Source organism: Eucyclogobius newberryi, unplaced genomic scaffold (assembly GCF_026437365.1).
Source record: "Eucyclogobius newberryi isolate DKJ021-1_F unplaced genomic scaffold, fEucNew1.0.hap1 SCAF_20, whole genome shotgun sequence".
Classification (NCBI taxonomy): Eukaryota; Metazoa; Chordata; class Actinopteri; order Gobiiformes; family Gobiidae; genus Eucyclogobius; species Eucyclogobius newberryi.
Window position 1 is genome coordinate 26,821,889 of NW_027315835.1, and position 21,879 is coordinate 26,843,767.

The 21,879-nt window shown below is 41.5% G+C and overlaps 1 protein-coding gene across 1 annotated transcript in view; it reads left to right on the forward strand.

Annotated features, from left to right (window-relative positions):
* The first annotated feature begins 5,933 nt into the window (after positions 1–5,933).
* Positions 5,934–21,879, forward strand: part of pkd1b (polycystic kidney disease 1b) — a 37,912-nt gene continuing 21,966 nt past the window's right edge. The window contains exons 1-12 of the mRNA XM_072455840.1: positions 5,934–6,049; positions 6,138–6,266; positions 6,930–7,074; positions 8,366–8,500; positions 10,419–10,560; positions 12,167–12,772; positions 12,933–13,074; positions 14,347–14,602; positions 16,761–16,956; positions 18,121–18,288; positions 18,526–18,666; positions 19,821–20,031. Coding sequence (XP_072311941.1) covers positions 5,934–6,049; positions 6,138–6,266; positions 6,930–7,074; positions 8,366–8,500; positions 10,419–10,560; positions 12,167–12,772; positions 12,933–13,074; positions 14,347–14,602; positions 16,761–16,956; positions 18,121–18,288; positions 18,526–18,666; positions 19,821–20,031 — 2,387 coding nt within the window. The remainder of the gene's footprint in view (positions 6,050–6,137; positions 6,267–6,929; positions 7,075–8,365; positions 8,501–10,418; positions 10,561–12,166; positions 12,773–12,932; positions 13,075–14,346; positions 14,603–16,760; positions 16,957–18,120; positions 18,289–18,525; positions 18,667–19,820; positions 20,032–21,879) is intronic.

A 21,879-nucleotide genomic window follows, 5' to 3' on the forward strand; every position in this document is an offset into this window, starting at 1 on the left:
CATATCTGTGATGTTATGGTCTTTCACAACCATCATCAGTGCTCTTTAAACCAGTGGTTCCCAACTTTTTATGTCTCGTGTACCCCTGAGCCTTTATGTCATACCATGATTACCCCCTCACTCATTATTAGTAGAAAAATAGAACTTAACCTAATTGATGATTAAATGAAAATCATTTTATTTGAACATTAAATTCTCAGGTATTGTCTTCATTTTAACTCAAATTAATCATAAAAATGAATAATATGTGGCCTTGAAAATACATATGTAATATAAACAAATTATTAAATATGAGTTCAAAATAATCAACCTGTTTTTGCAATATATGGCCTCTTTGAGTAAGTCCCTCTAAACAGGCATTTCAACTTTAAACCAGCAACAAAACACTAATACTCAGACTCACTATAGGCCTTGTTCTTTTCATCAGTCATCTGAGCTTTAATGAGACACTTGAGCTTCTCTTTCATAAGCTTTGATAGTCAGGTCTAAAGCAGGTCTAAAGTATGTCTGAACCAGGACTAAAGCTGGTCTAAAGCAGGTCTAAAGCTGGTCTAAAGCTGGTCTAAAGCAGGTCTAAAGCTGGTCTAAAGCTGGTCTAAAGCAGGACTAAACCAGGACCAAAAGAGGTTTAAAACAGGTCTAAAGCAGGTCTAAAACAAGTCCAAAACAAGTCTAAAGCAGGTCTAAAGCAGGACTAAAACAGGTTTAAAACAGGTTTAAAGCAGGACTAAAATAGGTTTAAAACAGGTCTAAAGCAGGCCTAAAGCAGGTCTAAAACAGGTCTAAACCAGGATTAAAACCGGACTAAAACAGGTCTAAAGCAGAACTAAACCAGGTCTAAACCAGGACTAAAACAGGTTTAGACCAGGACTAAACCAGGTCTAATCCAGGACTAAACCAGGACTAATCCAGGACTAAAGCAGGACTAAAGCAGGACTAAAGCAGGACTAAAGCAGGACTATTTACAATCAGACACATATATTCATGGAGAATTGAGCTTATGAATTTAGACGCAAATGTAGACACGCCTTAAACAAAAGTTTACATGTCCCGGGACGAGACACGAGGGACAACCCGCACATACCGTGGAGTCGCGCAGATCTTTCAAGCAACGAAGAAGCCTGGAAACACGCTTTCCCCCGGTGCCACGGAGCGTTCCTCGTTGTTGAGCGGACTTCCAAACACGCATGTTACACCAAATCATCAATGAAGCTGTTATTTCCAGCATCACACGGTCCTGCTTTGACAGAGCAGTTTTTCAGATGAACCGGGGCTCTCAGATCACGGCGGAGCTGTTGCAAAGTCTAAACCAGGACTAAAACAGGCGCCACGTAACTGAAGACAGACTTATCAGGTCCTACCTAAACATGCGGTGGGCTTTGAAATATTAATCTGCGATATATTTATATTTCGCCCGCCTGTTCAATATATTAATTTAAAATCCGTAAACCAAGTAATAAAATAACTGCGGCCTAACCTTTGATTTTTCCAAGGTTGGGAAACACTGCTTTAAACCACAAAGGGATTTGACAACATTACTGGACATTATCTTTAGCAACAAGCCTCTGTCCAAATCAAGTATAACTGTTAAAAGGTCGTATTTTGGTAATGAACAAGCTTTTTTTTCTGATCTGTGCTATAGTAACATTGGTTTTCCCACGAGTATTCCAGAACCCAACACAGCACTGGACTTTTTTCAATCAAAAATATTTAATGATATTGCAGATAAACATGCCCCTGTTAAAATAATCAGTGTCAAAAATAAGAATAATCCCTTGTTCTGTCCAGACATCGCTGAATTATCTCAAGAGCTTAACAAAGCCTGGGCAGAAGCCAAGGCAACCAAATCAGCAGTAGATTGGCGGCAATTTTGTCATAAGCACAATAAATTTGTCCCTACTGTTCGTAAAGCCAAAACATCTTACTGCATCTAAAATTTCACGGAATTACAGGGCAATTCTGCAACATTTTGGCATACGGTTAAATCATTATAGCTAAATTCTAAATTCTCTTTACTAAATGAAATTATTAAATTTGCTTACTATGGAAACTGCTTTCGTTCTCCCTTTGCACAAAGGAGGCCAGAAAAATGATTCGAATAACTTCTTTATAATCTCAAAACTATAGTCCCAAGCAAAACTTTTGGAGAAGCTAATAAGTACCAGGTGCATTCTTAATTAAATATTCAATTTGAAATAGCTACAGTCTGGATTTAGACCAGGGCATAGTACTATCACAGCTGCTGCCGAAGTTATAAATTATATTGCTATTGCATTGGACAATCATGAAGAATGTGTTGCTGTTTTGGTTGATCCATCAAAAGCCTTTGATTCGGTGGATTCTCTTGGATCGTCTGGATGCTTTTGGGATCAATACAAATTCCAAAAAATGGTTTGCAGATTACCTCACAAATGGACCTCAAGCTGTTTCTGCTGATGGCTTTCAATCTGAATTTTACCTTAATAAAGGTGTTTCTCAAGTCTCTGACCTTGGACCACTATGCAGATGATGCAATTCTGTATGCTAAGGCAATTTGTTCAAGATATTCAAAAGGATTTTAACTCCATCCAACAAAACTATTGAAGTGGGCAAACTGAACCTCTGCCACTAAGATGTGCACAAACACCGGTCACTATGATTGACACACTTTAAACGGCTATTTTGAACAAGTGCCCTGTTACAAATACTTGGCCATGTGGGTCGATGATAAACTCTCATTCTACAAACACATACAAGAGCTGACAAATAATCTTAAAGCCAGATTGTCATTCGTCTTTAAAAAATGAAATATGTTTTCCTCTTAATTGTGGAACGCAGTTAATCCAGGCGACATTTCTCTCAGTTCTAGATTATGGTGATATATATACTGTAGGCATTCTACAGCAACAGTGTTTGTAAAACCTTTGAACTCAGTTTATCATTTAGATCTACATTTTTTTACAGGAGAAGGATACAGAACTCACCCCTGTGAATTTTACACTGAAGTAGATTGGCAACCATTGGATGTGAAGAGAACAGCACTGCCTTTTGTTTGTGTATAGGGCTTTAGCTGGAATTTTGCCTGATTATTAAGTTTATTGCACCAGTTGCATCAGTTCAAGTATTCCCTGTTTGAGGTCTCAGGACATTTTTATCTTACAATCCCACTGTGTCAATACAGATACGGGAAAAATTGCTTTCAACTGTGGAACAAAACACAGAGACTTTATAAATTAAATCATGTTTTGCCGCTTTCTCGCCACCACCATCACCCAGGACCACATCAAGAAGGCCTAGCAGAGGATGTACTTCCTGCGGCAGCTAAGGAAAGCCAAGCTTGATGTGACGAAACCGAGATTTCTCTTCTTCCCCCGTGTTGTGCTTCACGGAGACGTGGCTCAGCGAATCTGTTCCGTACTGCGCCGTCGAACTGGAGGGTTTTCGGCTGCTCCGGGCTGACCGTCTGAGGGATCTCTCCGGGAAGCGACGCGGCGGTGGAGTTTGTTTCTACATTAACAACACCTGGTCTTCAGATGTGACAGTGATCTCCAAATACTGCTCTTCTGATCTGGAATATCTCTTCATCAACTGCAAACCATTCTACTCTTTACGTTTGCCTCGGCTGCTGTTTACATCCCGCCAAGCGCAAACGTGCAGGAGGCGGAGCACGTGCTCGCGGAGCAGATCAGAAAAGTGTAGCGGACCATCCCAGACTCCTTGTGTATAATCCTGAGCGATTTTAACAAGGGGAATCTCAGCCACGAACTACCAGTACAGTACAGACAGTTTATTAAAGTCCTGACCAGAGAGCAGAACTCACTGGATCACTGCTACACTACAGTCAACAACGCATTCTGCGCCGTGGCCGGAGCTGCGCTGGGCTCGTCAGATCACGTCATGGTTCACCTGATCCCCACGTACAGACAGAGGCAGAAGCTCTGCAAACCTGTAGTGAGGACTTCTAAGAGGTGGACCAACGAGGCAGTGGTGGAGCTACGTGCGTGTTTGGACATTACAGACTGGGAGGTTTTCAGAGCTGCCACAGATAGTTTGGATGAATACATGGACACTGTGACATCATACATTCGATTCTGTGAGGACAGCATTATACCGTCACACACCAAAGTCACCTTCAACAATGACAAACCCTGCTGGACCCACTGCAGTTCGCCTACAGAGCCAACAGGTCTGTAGATGATGCTATCAACCTGGCACCCCACTTCACCTTGCAGCACATGTACTCCCCGGGAACCTATGCCAGGATCCTGTTTGTGGACTTCAGCTCGGCATTCAACACCATCCTCCTGCTCTGCTCCAGGACAAGCTCTCCCAGCTAAACGTGCCTGACTCCACCTGCAGGTGGAGCACTGACTTCCTGACGGATCGGAGGCAGTGTGTGCAGCTGGGGAAGAATGTCTCAGACACGTGGACTATCAGCACAGGAGACCCACAGGGCTGTGTACTTTTCCCCCCTGCTCTTCTCCCTGTACACAAACTGCTGCACCTACAGCCACAACTCCGTAACTAATTAAGTTTGCGGACGACACCACCCTCATCGGGCTCATCTCGGAAGGGAATGAGTCTGTCTACAGGAGGGAGGTGGACCTGCTGATGTCCTGGTGCAGCGGTAACAACCTGGTGTTCAACGCCCAGAAGACAGTGGAGATGATCGTGGACTTCAGGAAAGTCAAAGCCCCCCCCCTCACCATCTCAGACTCCCCCATCTCCACTGTGGACTCCCTCCACTTTCTCGGCATCTCCATCATCCGGGACCTCAAATGGGAGCCCACCATCAGCTCCCTCACCGGGAAGGCCCAGCAGAGGATGTACTTCCTGCGGCAGCTGAGGAAAACCAAACTGACAGCGGAGATGATGGTGCAGTTCTACCATCATTGAGTCCATTCGCACCTCCTCCATCACCTCCTCCATCACTGTGTGGTACGTTGAAGCCACAGCCAGGGACAAACAGAGACTACAGCGCACTGTGCGCTCTGCTGAGAAGGTGATCGGCTGCAAACTTACATTACACGTTTCCAGGGCTCTTACATTACACGTTTCCAGGTCGGATCACAGCTGACCCTTCTCACCATGGACATGGACTATTTGAGCCACTCCCCTCAGGCAGGAGGCTACGGTCCATCCATCCGGACCAGAACCTCCCGTCACAAGAACAGTTTCTTTCTCTCTGCCGTTGAACTCATGAATACTACCTAAGCACCTTGCACTCACTGCACTGTTCACTTCCTATTGCTCTACAAAACTTTATATTTTATTATGTACATATCATGCCGTTTAGAATTCAGTGTTCAATGTTTCTGTTGTTGTGTTGTTTTGAATTCAGTGTTCAATGTTTTGTTGTTTGTGCTCCACCAAATCACCAGGACAAGTTCCTATGTCTGTGAATTTTGTTCATGACAAATGGAAATAAACCCTATTCGGATTCTGATTCTGATTCTGATTCTCATTCTGATTCTGATTCTGAGATGATGGTGCAGTTCTACATGGCCATCATTGAGTCCATCCTTACCTCCTGCATCACCGTGTGGTACACTGGAGTCAAAATGGAATCTTGAATTCCTGGAGTGGTGATGCTAATCAGGTACTCAGGGAAGATAAAGAGAGTGAGACTGGGACAAAAGGGAGACTAATAGCCCATTAAAGGACTGATAGTAAACAAGAGGGTAGTTTGACAGGAAACAAAGAGGTGTAGTTTTGGTTGAAACCAACAACCTTTGCCATCAGGAGGGCCCGCCCGGTGGGCAGGGCTTACCACAGAATAGGATAAATATCTGAGTTCCCAGTCTAAATTCGCAGATTGAAAATGACTCTTGGATGAGAGTCGAAACGTTTTGTTTTTTCTAAAACGGAGTCCAGATGACTACAACTGAATCTTTTTCTAAAATTGCCAATAAAAACTCACGCCAGTCCCATATTTTTGTGTTGAATAATTAGAAATGCCTTGTATCGTTGCAGAGTGGCAGCACAATGACAATGACGTTGAAGCTGCTCAATTGATCTACTCCTTTCAAGTGGCATCATGCTTCTCCTGCCCTGCGCTAACTCTCTACAGGTACACACTCCTATCTAATATATTACATATGCTTTTTAAGGCATGGGATCATTTCATTTCTTACACTGGTCGAATTTTCTGTCTGCAGGGGGATCCGTTCCACGTTTGGTAGTGTGGTTCCAAGAGGAAGTCAGAATCTAGAAAGCAGAACATCACTAATCACAGTATTAATTTTAATCGAAAATAATCTGGGTGCAAAGATCACGGCTCTTAACAGGTAAAAAAAGACATAGTGGGCTTTCATTGATACGTAGATTTTGAAATGTTCTTTGTGCAGTAGATTTTTTTATGTCACATGAATTCAGCAGTAATATTTTAGTTATAATTGCTATAAAATGTTAATAACAGGACTCAGAGAGAACATATTAAACACATCCAGAAGCATTAACAGTTGAGAGAAGACAAATGTTAAACTGTTAAACTAGGGCTTAAACAAATTACTTGATTACGGGTAACTACGACTAATAAACTATTTAGATAATCATCAACTAATTTAATCTGGACTATACACACACAGTCCAAAACATGCTATGTGCTGAGAGAAGATGATGTACAACTCAAATAAAGCAAGAATTACTTTGGAAACATGTACCGAGACATAGGAAACATGTACATGTAATTTGTACATACATATACTTCATGAGCATCAGGAGTAGCAGCATCCCTTCAGCTTCATCTTGGTCAAATTTAGTAGTACCGTATCTGATAATTACTCATCTACACAATCTACTCATTTATTAATCAAAAGAATAAATGCAAGATCAATTGATTTGCAAAAGAATCCTTAGTTACAGCCCTTTGCTAAACTAGATTCACATAATACATTATGCGCTGTAGATAATTTATTTCAAATGCCTTTGAATATTGTTTCATTTTACAGGACACTGGAGGTCAGAAATCATGTTGACAGTTCTGGTGAGTGGCTGAGAAGCAAAGCCAAGACTAAGCTCTGGTCTCTGGTCCAACACGGGAACTCTCAAGAGATCATCCCGTACTCCATGGCACTGTTAAGCCACCTCAACCAGGTCCGTCCTAGAACGTACTTATAAGACTACAATCTGTGTGCTAAACAACAGAACACAAAACCATAGGTCTTCTTCCATGTTAACATTATTCTAGTATCAATAACCAAATGTTTAGTCCAAATCCACACCTCAAAAATTACATCTGAATTCTGCATTAAACAAACCAAATGGGCTGTATTTAATTATAGCAGGAGCATGGAAGTGATGTGTGGGCGTTTGAGGGTGTTCCTCTGTGCGTAAAAGTTTTCTATAAAATCCCAAATCACAAAACGGATGCGTTTTTTATGAACATTTTAATTCAATAGATTAACAGTTAATGTAAACATCCGCTTGACTGTGGTGTGGTTTAGCGCACAAACAAATGAAGATGAATTCAATAAAGAAACAACACACTGAGGCTGCGTGTCAATATTTAATTGTATTTACTTATTTAAACAATGTTATCGCTCTCTTCTTTCATTGTCTGTAAATGAGGCCATGACAAACATCTCCCACATCACCACATATGGACTGACACCATCCCACTCCAGCCTCAAAATACAGCTCTTGATCACCCGGGATGGAAGAGAGGCTAATATGTAGAGTTACTAAAAACACTGAATGACAGCCTTTAAAACAGTAGAAAGAATGCATCAAATAAAAATATGACTTGTATTTCTTTTATGATCATTATTATTCTTGTCCTGACTGGCCTCACCTGCCTCCCCTGCCTCCCCTGACGGCAGGTTTGCATTTTTAACCTAGTGTGTCAAAACAAAGGCACACTAGTCTGCTGATCTGAAACCAGTGAGTACACGTCCAAACACTTATATTTTCATGGACGATACTTACCTGCAGTTGGATCTCATCGTCTTCACCTGCCGAAGGCACAGAATGGCTGCCTCGTCTATGTCAGTCTGCCCCTGGTGCGGTTATGAGTTCGTAGTAGACCAAACATAAGATCAGATAAAGTCAAAATGGTTTGAACCCTTCACCTGCTTGTCTTCTTGACGATATAATTTATTAGCTCCATGGAGACAATAACAGGTATGTCAAATTCAGCTCAGAGTAATAATGCATGTTTTTCTGGGTATTTCTGAGCAATAAAAACACCTGTAATTACATAAATCCAAGCTTTACTCCAACAACATCTCCATGGAGACAAGCTTCCACCAGAAAGGAAATAATACGTGATACCATGAGGCTTATGGAGATAATAATGATACTCAAGGACTATGGAGTGAATCAAAAATGTGCTTGTTATCTTCTGGAAAAGCATGAAGGACAGATGTACAGTTTGACCTCTTTGTAGGTGGAGCCACAGAACCCTCAGGACGTCCAGGCCACAAGGGAAATGCGGCAGAATGTGACCCAAGCCCTGGCCGCTCTCTCTGTTTCCTCTCTGAACGCCGCCGCCCAAGTCAGCTCGGCTTTGACGCAGTCCACGGTGAGAACATTCCACAGCATCACATCGAAAACACAAAAACACAAAAACTGTTGCCATGTGTATCATTTTGACTGATTGATGCATGTCTGAGTAATCATCTTCTGCATTGTTCATTTTGTTCATTTTGATATGACATTTGAATTTAGTTTTTTGTAGCAATCAAATATTTATTTTTGTTTTTAGCTGATGAAAATATCATGCTAATTTAGCCGAACAATCCATAATACAGCCTTATTAAACTGTATAGTTCCAAATGTCCTTTACAGCAAGGCAAGGCAAGTTTATTTGTAGAGCACATTTCATACACAAGGCAATTCAAAGTGCTTCACACAGCAGGAAAAATGCATTAAAATCACAAAGAAATTACAGAAACAGAAATACAATAAAATTAACTTAATATTTTTTTTTAAGAACATCTAGCCACAAAGGGTACTGTTTTTAGCTTAGATTTGAACATTGTCAGAGTAGAAGCCTGTCTCACATCTTCAGGAAGACTGTTCCAGATTTTAGCTGCATCAAACTGAAACGCAGATTCCCCATGTTTTGTCCTGACTCTGGCACCAGCAGGAGGCCGGTCCATGTTTAGTCCTGACTCTGGCACCAGCAGGAGGCCGGCCCATGTTTAGTCCTGACTCTGGCACCAGCAGGAGGCCGGTCCATGTTTAGTCCTGACTCTGGCACCAGCAGGAGGCCGGTACATGTTTAGTCCTGACTCTGGCACCAGCAGGAGGCCGGCCCATGTTTAGTCCTGACTCTGGCACCAGCAGGAGGCCGGTCCATGTTTAGTCCTGACTCTGGCACCAGCAGGAAGCCGGTCCCTGAGGTCCTCAGAGTCCGAGATGGTTCATATGGCACTAACATGTCCAAGATGTACTTTGGTGCTAGGCCATGGAGAGACTTGTACACAAGCAGAGCTGCTTTAAAGTCTCTTCTCTGAGCCACAGGGGGCAGTGCAGAGACCTGAGAACAGGACTAATGTGATGGTACTTCCTGGTTCTGGTCAGGACCCGAGCAGCAGCGTTCTGGATGAACTGCAGCTGTTTTAAAGCTCGTTTGGAGAGACCAGTGAGCAGCCGTTACAGTCTAATCTACTGGAGACAAACGCATGGATAAGTCTGTCCAAGTCTGGGTTAGACACTATATTTTTGATTTTGGCAATGTTTTTTAGATGGTAAAAAGCTGCTGATGTTATTGATTTGATGTGGCTGTTAAAGTTCAAGTCTGAGTCCATTATTACCCCAGATTTCTAACTTGGTTTGTAGGTTTTAGAGCGAGACTCTGGAGGTGACGCTGACACTTTCTCTTTGTTTCTGTGGGACAAAGACGATGATTTCAGTCTTGTCTGAGTTCAGCTGGAGAAAGTTGTTTTGCCTCCACAAACTGATCTGTTGGATGCAGTGACAGAGAGAATCCACTGGTCCATATTCACCTGTCGACAGTGAAACATAGATCTGACTCATCTGCATCATTGTGATTGGACACATTTTCACTGCGTATCAACTGACCTAACGGCAGCATGCAGAGGTTGAACAGAAGGGGGCCCAGGACAGCATTACATTCTACAATAAATGTGTACATTTTTTGGGTCCTTATCTTAGTTGAAGTAATGTTGTATCTTTGTCATATGTTCTAATATTTAGTTTTATTATTAAAATTAGAATCATTTATAGATTAATAAAATAATCTCGTACATACTAATAATTGGATTATAATGAATGCTTTTATTATTGCATATATGTTGTATTCAATACATCCAAAGGTATCAGTATCAGTCTTTAAGATATAAACTATATAAAATTTGGGTTATTTTGCCTGACAATAAATAATATAATATAATGTAATAAATATGACTAAATATATTAACATGAACACTGGTTTATCACCTATCCCCGCCCACAAACTCCTCCCTTTGTCCCAGGCTGTTCCGGGTGAGTTGGACAGCGCACTTTGTCAGGAGAGAGTCCTGGATGCCGTGGAAAGAATGATCGGGTCGTTGGAAGCTGAGCGTGAAGACGACGTGACCGCGATCCAAACGGGGAGCAACATCCTCAGTATAATCGGTATCTTCACCTCGGCTCCGCCTCTGACACAGTGGATGTGTGGTTTAGTGGACATATCTATAGAATAGTATGTCAAATATTCTAAATAAGTAAAATGGCACCTGAAAAGAAGCCATATTTTGTAGATTTTGAATTATGATAGAGACAAAATGTGCCCCAACAACAAACGAAATATTGCTAAATGATCCCTGGATGAAATAAAATATATTACATTGCATTACTGCTTACCCTGAGGTCTTGCTTCTCTTCTATTGGCTTGATTCCACTCGTTTGTTTGTAGCAGATTGGGACGTCCCAAAGTGTCTCAAGTAAATGTTTTAAGTGAAATGTACTGACCCGTTTAAGGGTCTCGCGGAGTCTGTTTCCTGTTTATCGACACTGCACACGTGATCGGATCGAAGATATTATATTTCCAGGTCATACTGCATGTAATAGTATTCAAAGCCAATACATTGCATGAAAAGAGGTTAAAATGTGGCGCAGAGGAGAAATGAATTCAATGCAGAAAAAGCTGAGGAGAAACCGGAAGTAGACAGACACACAAACTTAGAATTACTGAACGTCTTTCTGGGATTTGCTGAGATCCGGGCCATGATTAAAAAGTATAATTCAGGTACTATTTAGATTTGATTTCTTAAGATAGTATCCAAAGACATGCATGTGTTAGGTAAAATTGGTGACTCTAAATTGGCCCTAGTGAATGAATGTGAGCGTGAACTGTCTGTAATGTCTGTCTCTGTGTTGGCCCTGCGACAAGTTGGCCACTGTCCAGGATGTACCCCGCCTAAGGCCCGAAGTCACTGGGATAGGCTTCAGTCACCCGCGACCCCGAAAGGGACCAAGCGGTAGAAAATGGATGGATGGATGGATGGATGGAAGATAGTATTAGTTGTGTTTGAGTGATGCCAGTTGCTCTGAACATGAAAACACATTCCATTATTAAAAGATCTGTTCCAAATCGCTCCAATACACAAAGCTGTTTGTGGGATCAGGCCAAGTCTTACAGCCGCATTGGCATGTGTCAGTAAATTAGTCGATTTTTAGAATTTTTTTCTTAAATTTTGGTTTTTAATTCTTGTCACATTAGTTTGTCCGTTTTTGCATAATTTTCCTTGTCAACACCTCATTTCATGTCAAATGCAACTTTTCAATAATCTGAGAACTCTAGAAATCAGACAGTCCTCGGACTTTTGGTGTCCACCTATTTATCACCTGGTCATATTTTATAATTAATAACTGTACGCAAGTTAAAAAAATATATATATATATATATATCTGCAGCTCCCTTGTGAAAATAACATAATAAAAAAAAAAAAGACACAAAACCTTTTTTATTAATTTATTTTTTTCTTTATCATATATAATCACATACAAAAAAAGTTCGCGTTGCCAAATATTAAAAAAAAAAGAGTCAGGGTTTCTCAGTCGAGTTGTCTCAATGTCGGCAAATGTTGCAAGGCTGGTTTTCTGCCCAGAGACAGCAGGGGGCGATGACGGACATTTCAAACGCCCCAAAAAGACATATCTAACTGTCAAAGGGACTTATAAAAGGTTCAAATGTAGTCTGGTGTCTATGGCTGGTGACCGCACGCTTCTGTCTCTGCAGGAAACACTCTGGCAGCGGTGTCGAGCGGTGAGTCCAGTTCTTCACACCGCTTAGCACTTTCTATGACGGCTTTGTCCAAAACCGCCTCTACGTTACGCTCTTTAATGAAATCACGTGACCAGATCGGTGAACCTCTGCGGATCTCAACACCATACATCCGCGCGCTCGGTTTCCACGGCGACCCCTCGGACCTCCTCTGCACGCCGTCTTATCCGAACGATTCGTGCCAGTTCGAAATCCCAAAGTCCTTCGCCCAACGCCTCGGACGGCGAAATCCTCAGCTGGTGCAGGTCGTGTTGGGCATCGGCGACGCTTTGGAGTTCAATCCTTTGCTAACGGCCGCCGATCCGCCCATAACGACGGATGTGGTTGCCATGGAGATCAGCACGCCGGAGGGACAGCCGGTTAGCGTTCAGGATCTGGAGGCGGAGCGGGCGATAACGGTGACGCTGCCCTGGAGGAATCGCGTCACAAACGAAAACGAGGCGTGCCTTGTGATGTCGCTGTCCCCAGAGGAGAACCAGAGGAACTTCACTGTCAACGATCTGAAGGGGTTGGACGTGAATGCGGGGTTGTACATGGCCTTCAACTTCAGCTCGGGTCCAGGTATGGTAGTTTGTAATGTTGTTAAAACAGAATGTGCACAAGTTTAAACGGTGCACTTTGTCACTTTTCTAGAAATAAAGCCTCAATCATATGATAATCAGGTGCTTTATTTTGGTCCATTCGCAATTTGTGTGACACTTGTGTTTGCGTGTTCTTGCAGGAGTGCGTGCGGTGAGCCAGCTTCATGTTGTGTTAGCAGTGAGTCCTACAGCAGCCCCCAGCAGGCCCCTGGTGACAGAGTGGCCCCTGTCTCTGTCTACGCCGGACGCCTTCACTGAGAGAACCCTCTTCCTCTCTCCACTGTGAGCGATTTGAATGTTTTTTATTCATGTATTATTTACCATTGTTTAGTCAATGTCAACAGAAGATAAGATATTCCTTTATTGTCCACACATGGGGAAATTTTAATGTTGCAACGCAGTAGATACAGAGGAAAAGGACAGATGACTTATAGGAAGTTTAAAAAACACTCTTAATAGAATAACTCTTATAAACAAAAACTCTTATAAACAAAAACTCCTATTGACAAAACCTCTCATTTCTTAATAAAGAATGGAGGGGAAAAATAAAGATAAAATAAAATAAAATGAAAACAGCTAGCATAAGACAAGATAATACTAATAATAATGGTAAAATAATTATACTCTTAATACTCTATTTTCATCAGTTATATGCACATGAATATGACGGTGATGATATACTGTAATGATATGATATACTGTAATATACTGTAATGATATGATATACTGTAATGATATGATATACGGTAATGATATGATATACGGTAATGATATGATATACGGTAATGATATGATATACGGTAATGATATGATATACTGTAATATACGGTAATGATATGATATACTGTAATGATATGATATACTGTAATATACGGTAATGATATGATATACGGTAATGATATGATATACTGTAATATACTGTAATGATATGATATACAGTAATATACTGTAATGATATGATATACTGTAATGATATGATATACGGTAATGATATGATATACTGTAATGATATGATATACGGTAATGATATGATATACGGTAATATACTGTAATGATATGATATACGGTAATGATATGATATACTGTAATATACTGTAATTATATGATTATACTGTAATGATATGATACACGGTAATGATATGATATACTGTAATATACTGTAATTATATGATATACTGTAATGATATGATATACTGTAATATACTGTAATGATATAATATACTGTAATGATATGATACTGTAATGATATGATATACTGTAATATACGGTAATGATATGATATACTGTAATGATATGATACACGGTAATGATATGATATACGGTAATATACTGTAATTATATGATATACTGTAATGATATGATATACTGTAATATACTGTAATGATATAATATACTGTAATGATATGATACTGTAATGATATGATATACTGTAATATACGGTAATGATATGATATACTGTAATGATATGATACACGGTAATGATATGATATACTGTAATATACGGTAATGATATGATATACTGTAATGATACTGACTGGTCTCTGACATCTGCAGGTTGAATGCCACAGAGCGGCCCCTCTCCATCTCCCTGACGTCTGCGTTCCTCAGCGGTGGTCCCGTCCTGGTGTCGGCCTGCGTCTTCAGCGCTCTGTGCCGCTTCTACAACCGGACCGAGGGCCGATGGAGCACTGAGGGTCTGTGGCCCCTGGAGGACGCCACCCTCAGCCAAGCTCGCTGCCTCACCCAGCACCTCACCATGTTCGGGGCCAGTCTGTTTGTTCATCCTGGAGCCGTGGTTCTGCTGCCGCCGGTGTGTGAAGGTCATGCTCACGGTTATAATGTCCAAATGTCAGAAAGAGGAAGCAGCAGATAGTGATTTATATGTGGATCTATTTCTGAAATCACCGTAAAGTTTTACATTTAAATATATACATTTGAAACTTAGAAAGGAGCATCATTTAATCAGGCATTTTTTGTGCTTAAATGGACAAAATAATAACATCTGCCACATTTAAATTTCAATTAGCTTCATTATATTCATAGTAAATAAAAAATATGATTATAATTTAGTATTTGAGTTACTTACTTACTGAGATCTGGTGTAAAATTGTAATTGGTGTAAAAAGTCTGATTCTGCCTGTTTCTAAGTCTAGAATTAGACAACTCCTCAAATCCGTCAGAATCTTGTTACCTCCAAGATGTTTGGTGTTTGTAGGTGCAACATTCAGGGCAGATCTTTATGTCTCTGGGGGAAAGAAGCATTTACAGAAAACTTTAGTTTGATAAATACATTTGTACAAAGGTTTCCTGGTGCTCACGGGCCAAGTTATTATTTAGAGCAGAGGTTGCTGCATAGCCTAAGTTATAATAATTCCAAACCCAACCTTTATGAAGTGTAATGGCACGTGTAGTGTGTAGTAGAAAAGAACCACCAGGATTTGTCCGAGTCAATGCAGACATAGATACAGAATACAGAGCTCTGGGTCAGTCTTTAACAAGAAGCCTGCAAGACGATTCAGGACTTCTGCCAGGACAGCTGACTAACCCTCGACCCAGCTTTTTTATACATCGATCTAAACATAGTATGCAAAAGCGAGTAGACGTCCTCTTTCTCTGGGGTCGGAGCAGCGAGGTGAGTCTGCTGCAGCTCCGTCTGGCTCCAGGACAGGCGGCTTTGGCTCCCAGAGTTCCTGTAATGACTAACTTCAAAGAACATCAGTGATAAATGCGACTTAATGTCACAAACAGCATAATTAATCTGTTGCCAAATGACCAAGCTCGAAATGTCAGCGTGTGCTTGCCGTGGAATGTGCTTGAATACTCATAATCTTATTTACAGAAATATTATCTTCACACTATAATGTTTCTGGAACTGTTTTCTATAAAGTACATGTCAAAGTTGTGTGACGGGTTTGGTCAACAGTAAACACAGACATGTGACCAGTCTGTGTGTGTGTGTGTGTGTCTGTGTGTGTGTGTGTGTGTGTCTGTGTGTGTGTGTGTGTGTGTCTGTGTGTGTGTGTGTGTGTGTGTCTGTGTGTGTGTGTGTGTGTCTGTGTGTACGTGTGTGTGTCTGTGTGAGTGTCTATATATGTGTGTGTCTGTATATATATATATATATATGCGTGTGTGTGTGTGTGTGCGTGTGTGTGTGCATGTGTGTATATATGTGTGTGTGTGCGTGTGTGTGTGTGCGTATATGTGTATATGTGTGCGTGTGCATGTGTGTGCATGTGTGTGTGTGTATATATATGTGTGTGTGTGTGTGTGTATATATGTGTGTGTGCGCGTGCGCGTGTGTGTGCGTTTGTGTGTGTGTATATATGTGTGTGTGTGTGTGTGTATATATATATATGTGTGTGTGTGCGTGTGTGTGTGTACGTGTGTGTGTGTGTATATATGTGTGTGCGCGCGCGCATGTGTGTGCGTTTGTGTTTGTGTGTGTGTATATATATACATGTGTGTGTGTGTTTGTGTGTGTGTGTGTATATATGTGTGTGTGTGTGTGTATATATGTGTGTGTGCGTGTGTGTGTGTGTGTGTGTCTGTGTGTGTACGTGTGTGTGTGTATATATGTGTGTGCGCGCGCGCATGTGTGTGCGTTTGTGTTTGTGTGTGTGTATATATATACATGTGTGTGTGTGTTTGTGTGTGTGTGTGTGTATATATGTGTGTGTGTGTGTGTGTGTGTATATATATGTGTGTGTGCGTGTGTGTGTGTGTGTGTCTGTGTGTGTACGTGTGTGTGTGTATATATGTGTGTGTGCGCGCGCATGTGTGTGCGTTTGTGTTTGTGTGTGTGTATATATATATACATGTGTGTGTGTGTGTGTGTGTGTGTTTGTGTGTGTGTGTGTGTGTGTGTGTGTATATATGTGTGTGCATGTGTGTGTGTATATATGTGTGTGCATGTGTATGTGTGTGTGTATATGTGTGTGTGTGTGTGTGCGTGCGTGCGTTGTTTGCAGCCTGCTGGCCCAGTGCGCACCCTGCTGGCCGCGCTGGTGTGTGCAGTGGTGGCTCTGCTCCACCTTCTGCTGGGGCTGGTCTCTCACAGGCTGGACCACTGGGACCGCCGCAGACTCAGCCAAGTGCCTCTGTGTGGGAGACCTGGACTCTACCACTACAGAGTTCTGGTCCAAACCGGGAGGAGACCTGGAGCAGGTACAGGAGAGGGAGGAGAAGGTTATGAAGACAAAACACAAAATATAATGACTAAATATGACGAAAATGGCAGAATAGTCTCTTAAACACAGCTACAGTTTAAATGTCGTGGTCAGTGACACATTATTTTTGGCCCATAGGCTTTATTAGACAGGACAGCTCATTATGAAATGGGGATGAGAAAGAAGGAGGACATGCAGTAAATTGTCTGAGTTGAATATACCAGGGTCCTTGATACAACGTACAGTTATTTGCACTTGAATTACTTTCTAAATCCCCAAAATGTAACAGTCCTCTACAAATGACACTTATTACACATATTTGTAGAATAAGGTTGTGTCACGAGAAAGAGAAGGATGGAGTTGGACTGTTGTGGTGAAGAAGGAGCTGAGTCGAAAGGCAACGCTCTCGATTTACCGGTCACTCTATGTTCCTGCCCTCACCTATGGTCAGAGCAGAGGCTCGTCTGCTCTTTTATCTGACCTCGGGGGTGTGGCCTAGAGTGGGAGTGACTTTAACTGTTGGTCAAACTTATCCTCAGTTTGGACAAATATAACTTAAATCAGCAAAAACAACATGTAATTATAACAAAATACTGCAACATCGTCAATTAACACTAGCAGTCAATTAACTATCATTAGCAGGTAATGAGGAAGTACATTAAGTACGACATGAACACATTTCAAACACAGTTCTTATGGCAAACTAAATTAAAACATGATTTAGATCACACAGTAAGCATTAAGTCAGTTTAGATGTGAAATAAAGTCATTAAGGAACTTGATCCTGAGAAACTTCCATCCTGTTCCTCGTCAGAGGTGTTTGATCCAAAGGGGGAAGGACTCTGTCCAGGACAGTGTTCTGGTCCGTGGGGGGTCAGAGGTGACTTTCCTTTACATCCAACATTATGCTTTGCTTTCTGCAACAGTGTGTTGAGCTGTGAAAAGATACTGTCTTTCAAAGGTCTTTTTGGGACATATGTGTCCCCTACAATGCTAACAGTGCACGTCCTGCTTTGTGGAGAATAAAGCGCTCTATAATTAGTTGCAGACATCATACAGTTGTCTAAAGAGCTGCTTTTATTGTAAAAAAAAATTGTGCTTTATTACATGAAAGAATATCTGGTACGGCTCTTTATGTGTCACATGTTGACCGTCCCCGCAGGCACCTCGGCCCATGTGGGCATCAGCCTGTTCGGAGTGACCGAGAGCGGCTCTGTGCACCTGCAGAGGGAGGGGGCCTTCCAGCGCGGGGGCCTGGACCACTTTCACCTGGAGACCGAGAGGAGCCTGGGGGAGGTGTGGAAGATCCGCCTGTGGCACGACAACACAGGTCTGCTGAGCAAAGAACGGACAAACCTTTGGGCATGAAACATTTTTGACAAAGCCGTCATTTCCATCATCCACAATAAACCTTTTTATTTTCTTAAATGCAAAATCTTTAATATGTGTAATTCCTTTACAAATGAATAAAATACAAAGTTTAAACATTGGATGACCAAGGCTGACTTTTAAATCAGTTTAAAAGCCCACAGATGGTTTCAAAGACTGAAGTGTGTAACTGCTGCAGGTTTGGAGCCGTCCTGGTACGTGCAGCAGGTGGTGGTGTGGGACCCTCAGACAGACTCCATGTTCTTCTTCCTGGTGGACGACTGGCTCTCAGTGGAGAACCTCAAACATGGGAGTGTGGAGAAGGAGGTCCTGGCCTCATGTAAGCTTCAGAAGTGGGACCTCTTCAAGTAGGATCAAGATTATCCAATTGTGTGGGTGGTACTGGAGGTGAAGATATAGACAACTGTGTCACGTGGCTGCTACTATAAGTATTTCTGCTTCTTGTCTTGATGCAGACTTGGTTTGATCCTGTTACAGTGCTGCTTTAGTCGTTATCTTATACAGGTTTAGTTGTGGTGTGTGTGAGCCTTCTGCAATGTGAAAACCTTAAAACTGGTTGATGCTCGTCATAATGAATCCGCAGTTGCCGTGGTCGTGGTCGTCTGCTCTTGTGACTGACAGTTTTGAAACTTTTGAAGTAACTAAGAATAAGTAAGCAGTGTCGGTTGTGCAGTTCAAGGGTTATAATAATAATAATAATGACACTATCTTTGTTATAAAAGGTCTTTTTGTATGAGTTTTAGAGTCTGTAGAGTCCAGATAATGGTCATGATTATACGACAATAATAATTGTTTGTAGTCGGCTCGTCAATAGTCGATTAATCTGTGCATTTATACTACAAATGACAACATTGTAGTTCAACAAAATCAGTGGTTACAGACCTTGAGCCAAAGTTTGAGGTAGCAGAGAAAACTTTCATTATTAAAACTTAAATAGTTAAATTTCTGAACTATCAGGCAATTATCATACGAATTTGGTTTCCTAGATTGATGTGATTCAATTTGTTCTAATGAAGCCCTATTAGCAATTGAATGGTTTGTAATTTAATATGTGTGGGGGGTAAAAATCATACAATTAAGAAACATTTCAGCAACATTTTCTGGCAATAATTAACTAATTTGCTTAAGTTGAGATACCACAGGTGAATAGGAAAAATGTGCTCATGTAAATGTAAGAAAAAACATCCAATACAGATTTTTCATCATGGTTTTCACATAGAAATAAGGCATTTTATGTGTAAAAATTGCCAAAATTACACCTATTTGTGAAAAATGGACTGAGCAGTTTTTTCGCTTGTTTATTAAAAGAAAATATTGAGTCCAAAGTCACATCAAGATCTTTAAATCTAAACTCCTTTAACATTTCTCTTGGATCATTGTATTTACTGGTAACTGCTCCATGTGCTTGAATTGCTCTTCAGAGACAAATAAAATGATTCTAACCTAATGACACATGTTTTGTCTCTCGTCCAGGCCCAGATGAGCTGTCCGGCCTGAGTCGTGTCCTCTCCTCGCAGCTGCTCTTCGAGCTGGTGGACGGACACTTGTGGTGGTCCGTGTGGGAGCGTCCAGCACACAGCCACTTCACCAGGGGCCAGAGGGTCAGCTGTTGCGCCCTCTCCCTGCACCTGTACCTGGCTCTGGGGGCGCTGTGGTACGGCGCGCTGGGATCCATGGAACACAGGTGCAGAAAGAAAGTGTTTGGCTCGAGGTGGCGGGCAGCAAGGATTCTATGATAGTTCATAATTATGTTTGCAGGTACATGAAAAAATAAAAAATAAACTACTGTGACCACAATTACTATTACTATTACCACTTACAACAACTATCAGTACAACTTGGTCTACATAACCACCACTACTGCTATTATTACTACCACTACCAATTACTACCACCTCCAACTACTAATACTACAATTACTACTATTATAAATGGAACTATTATAACCATCAACTAATAGCCTACTACTATGGTTCAGTACTACTACCGCTAATCGTATTTACTTCCTCCCGCCTTATTGGTTCATATTGGTTCTATTTGCTAATGGAAACAAATGAAACATGCAGCTGTTTGTTCTTTGATTTTCTATTGCCTGGTCAATTATACAGACATATAATAAGCCTGGACTCTTATTTCAGGAGCATGTCTAAGAAAAAGGCCATAGAGAACCAGGCGGGTAATGCTACATCCAAGCTAGCTAGCTGCGCGCATCAGCACCGGTCCCTTCACGCTCAGGCCGTGAACTTATGCGCCGCATCTGTACGAGCCAACGAGCGTCCGGTGCTGCTACGGCTGCATTACACGCTCGCTCCAGCTGCAGATTGGAATCATCTGCAGAGGAGACCTGGAGCGAGATAGACCCGGTGATTATGGCGGTTTTACGGGAGATTACTAGATTACAAGATTACAAAAACAGTGGATGCAAAGATAGACACGGTTCTTTTGGAAATGGTTGATTTGAAATCCAAGAATAGCCAACTGTCCTCTGGTATATGGTATCAATGTCCTCTGGTACCATATACCAGAGGACACTGAAGGTCCTCTGGTATATGGAGTATATGGAGATCTGGATCCCCGAATATCTCAAACTTCCAACAAAAACTGTGAAAATAAAGATTGACCGTGCACGTTGCTCCTTGGCTCCCAAACCGGCTTCGAACCAGCATCCAAGACCTTTTATAGTGAAGTTCCACAACTTCAGTGATAAACAGCGTGTCATGGCTGCATCTAGATGTCTCGCTGCGGGACAACCCGGATCAACTTTCGTGAACGACTACTCAGCGCAAGTGGTCAAAAAACGCAAACCTTTTGATCTGGTGAAATTCCGCCTGAGAGGGAAGAACGTGGAATGTGCTCTGCTTTATCCTGTAAAGCCGGAAATCAACCTAAATAGGAAACAAATAAGAAGAATAACAAATAAATACAACCTTTTTTGGACACTCTCAATCAGACTGAAGAGAAAAACAAAAAAATAGAGTCTGAAATAACAACTATTGAATTTCAAAGTGCAATCAAAAGACTAAAAAACGATTTATCTCAGGGGAACTCCTCAGGGTGGTATAATGCTCTAAAAAAACAGATGGCGCCGTTGAAGGCACTGCCTCATACGGACCAATGCCAATTCTTAATGTGGGGATGTGTTTTGAACAAATGCAACAGCAAAGTGTCCTCTAGTAAGATTTTGACAGGTTGTGGTAGGCTCACTCATCACTCTAAGTGGCCCTCTCTCAGTGCTCGGAGGTTCACTCATTGGATGTCTCTCATCTAGAAGTCTCTGTGGTCTCGCACCAACCTGTGCACGCTTGTGACCCTCGACCTTTACTACTTGTCCATCCTCCGGGTTCGGACTGATTAGTAAGAGCTTTAGCTATGTTGCTCTAAAGTTGTATGAGCTGGTGTAACTGGGGATCTTTGCTCCATTTAAAAAAAAAAGGGGCATGAATCGTGAAAATTGTCTGTGCTTCTAAATGTAGTTCTCTTTTTTAATCTTTCATGCTATGTCTCTTTTTTAGTGTATATGTGTAAAGTGTTT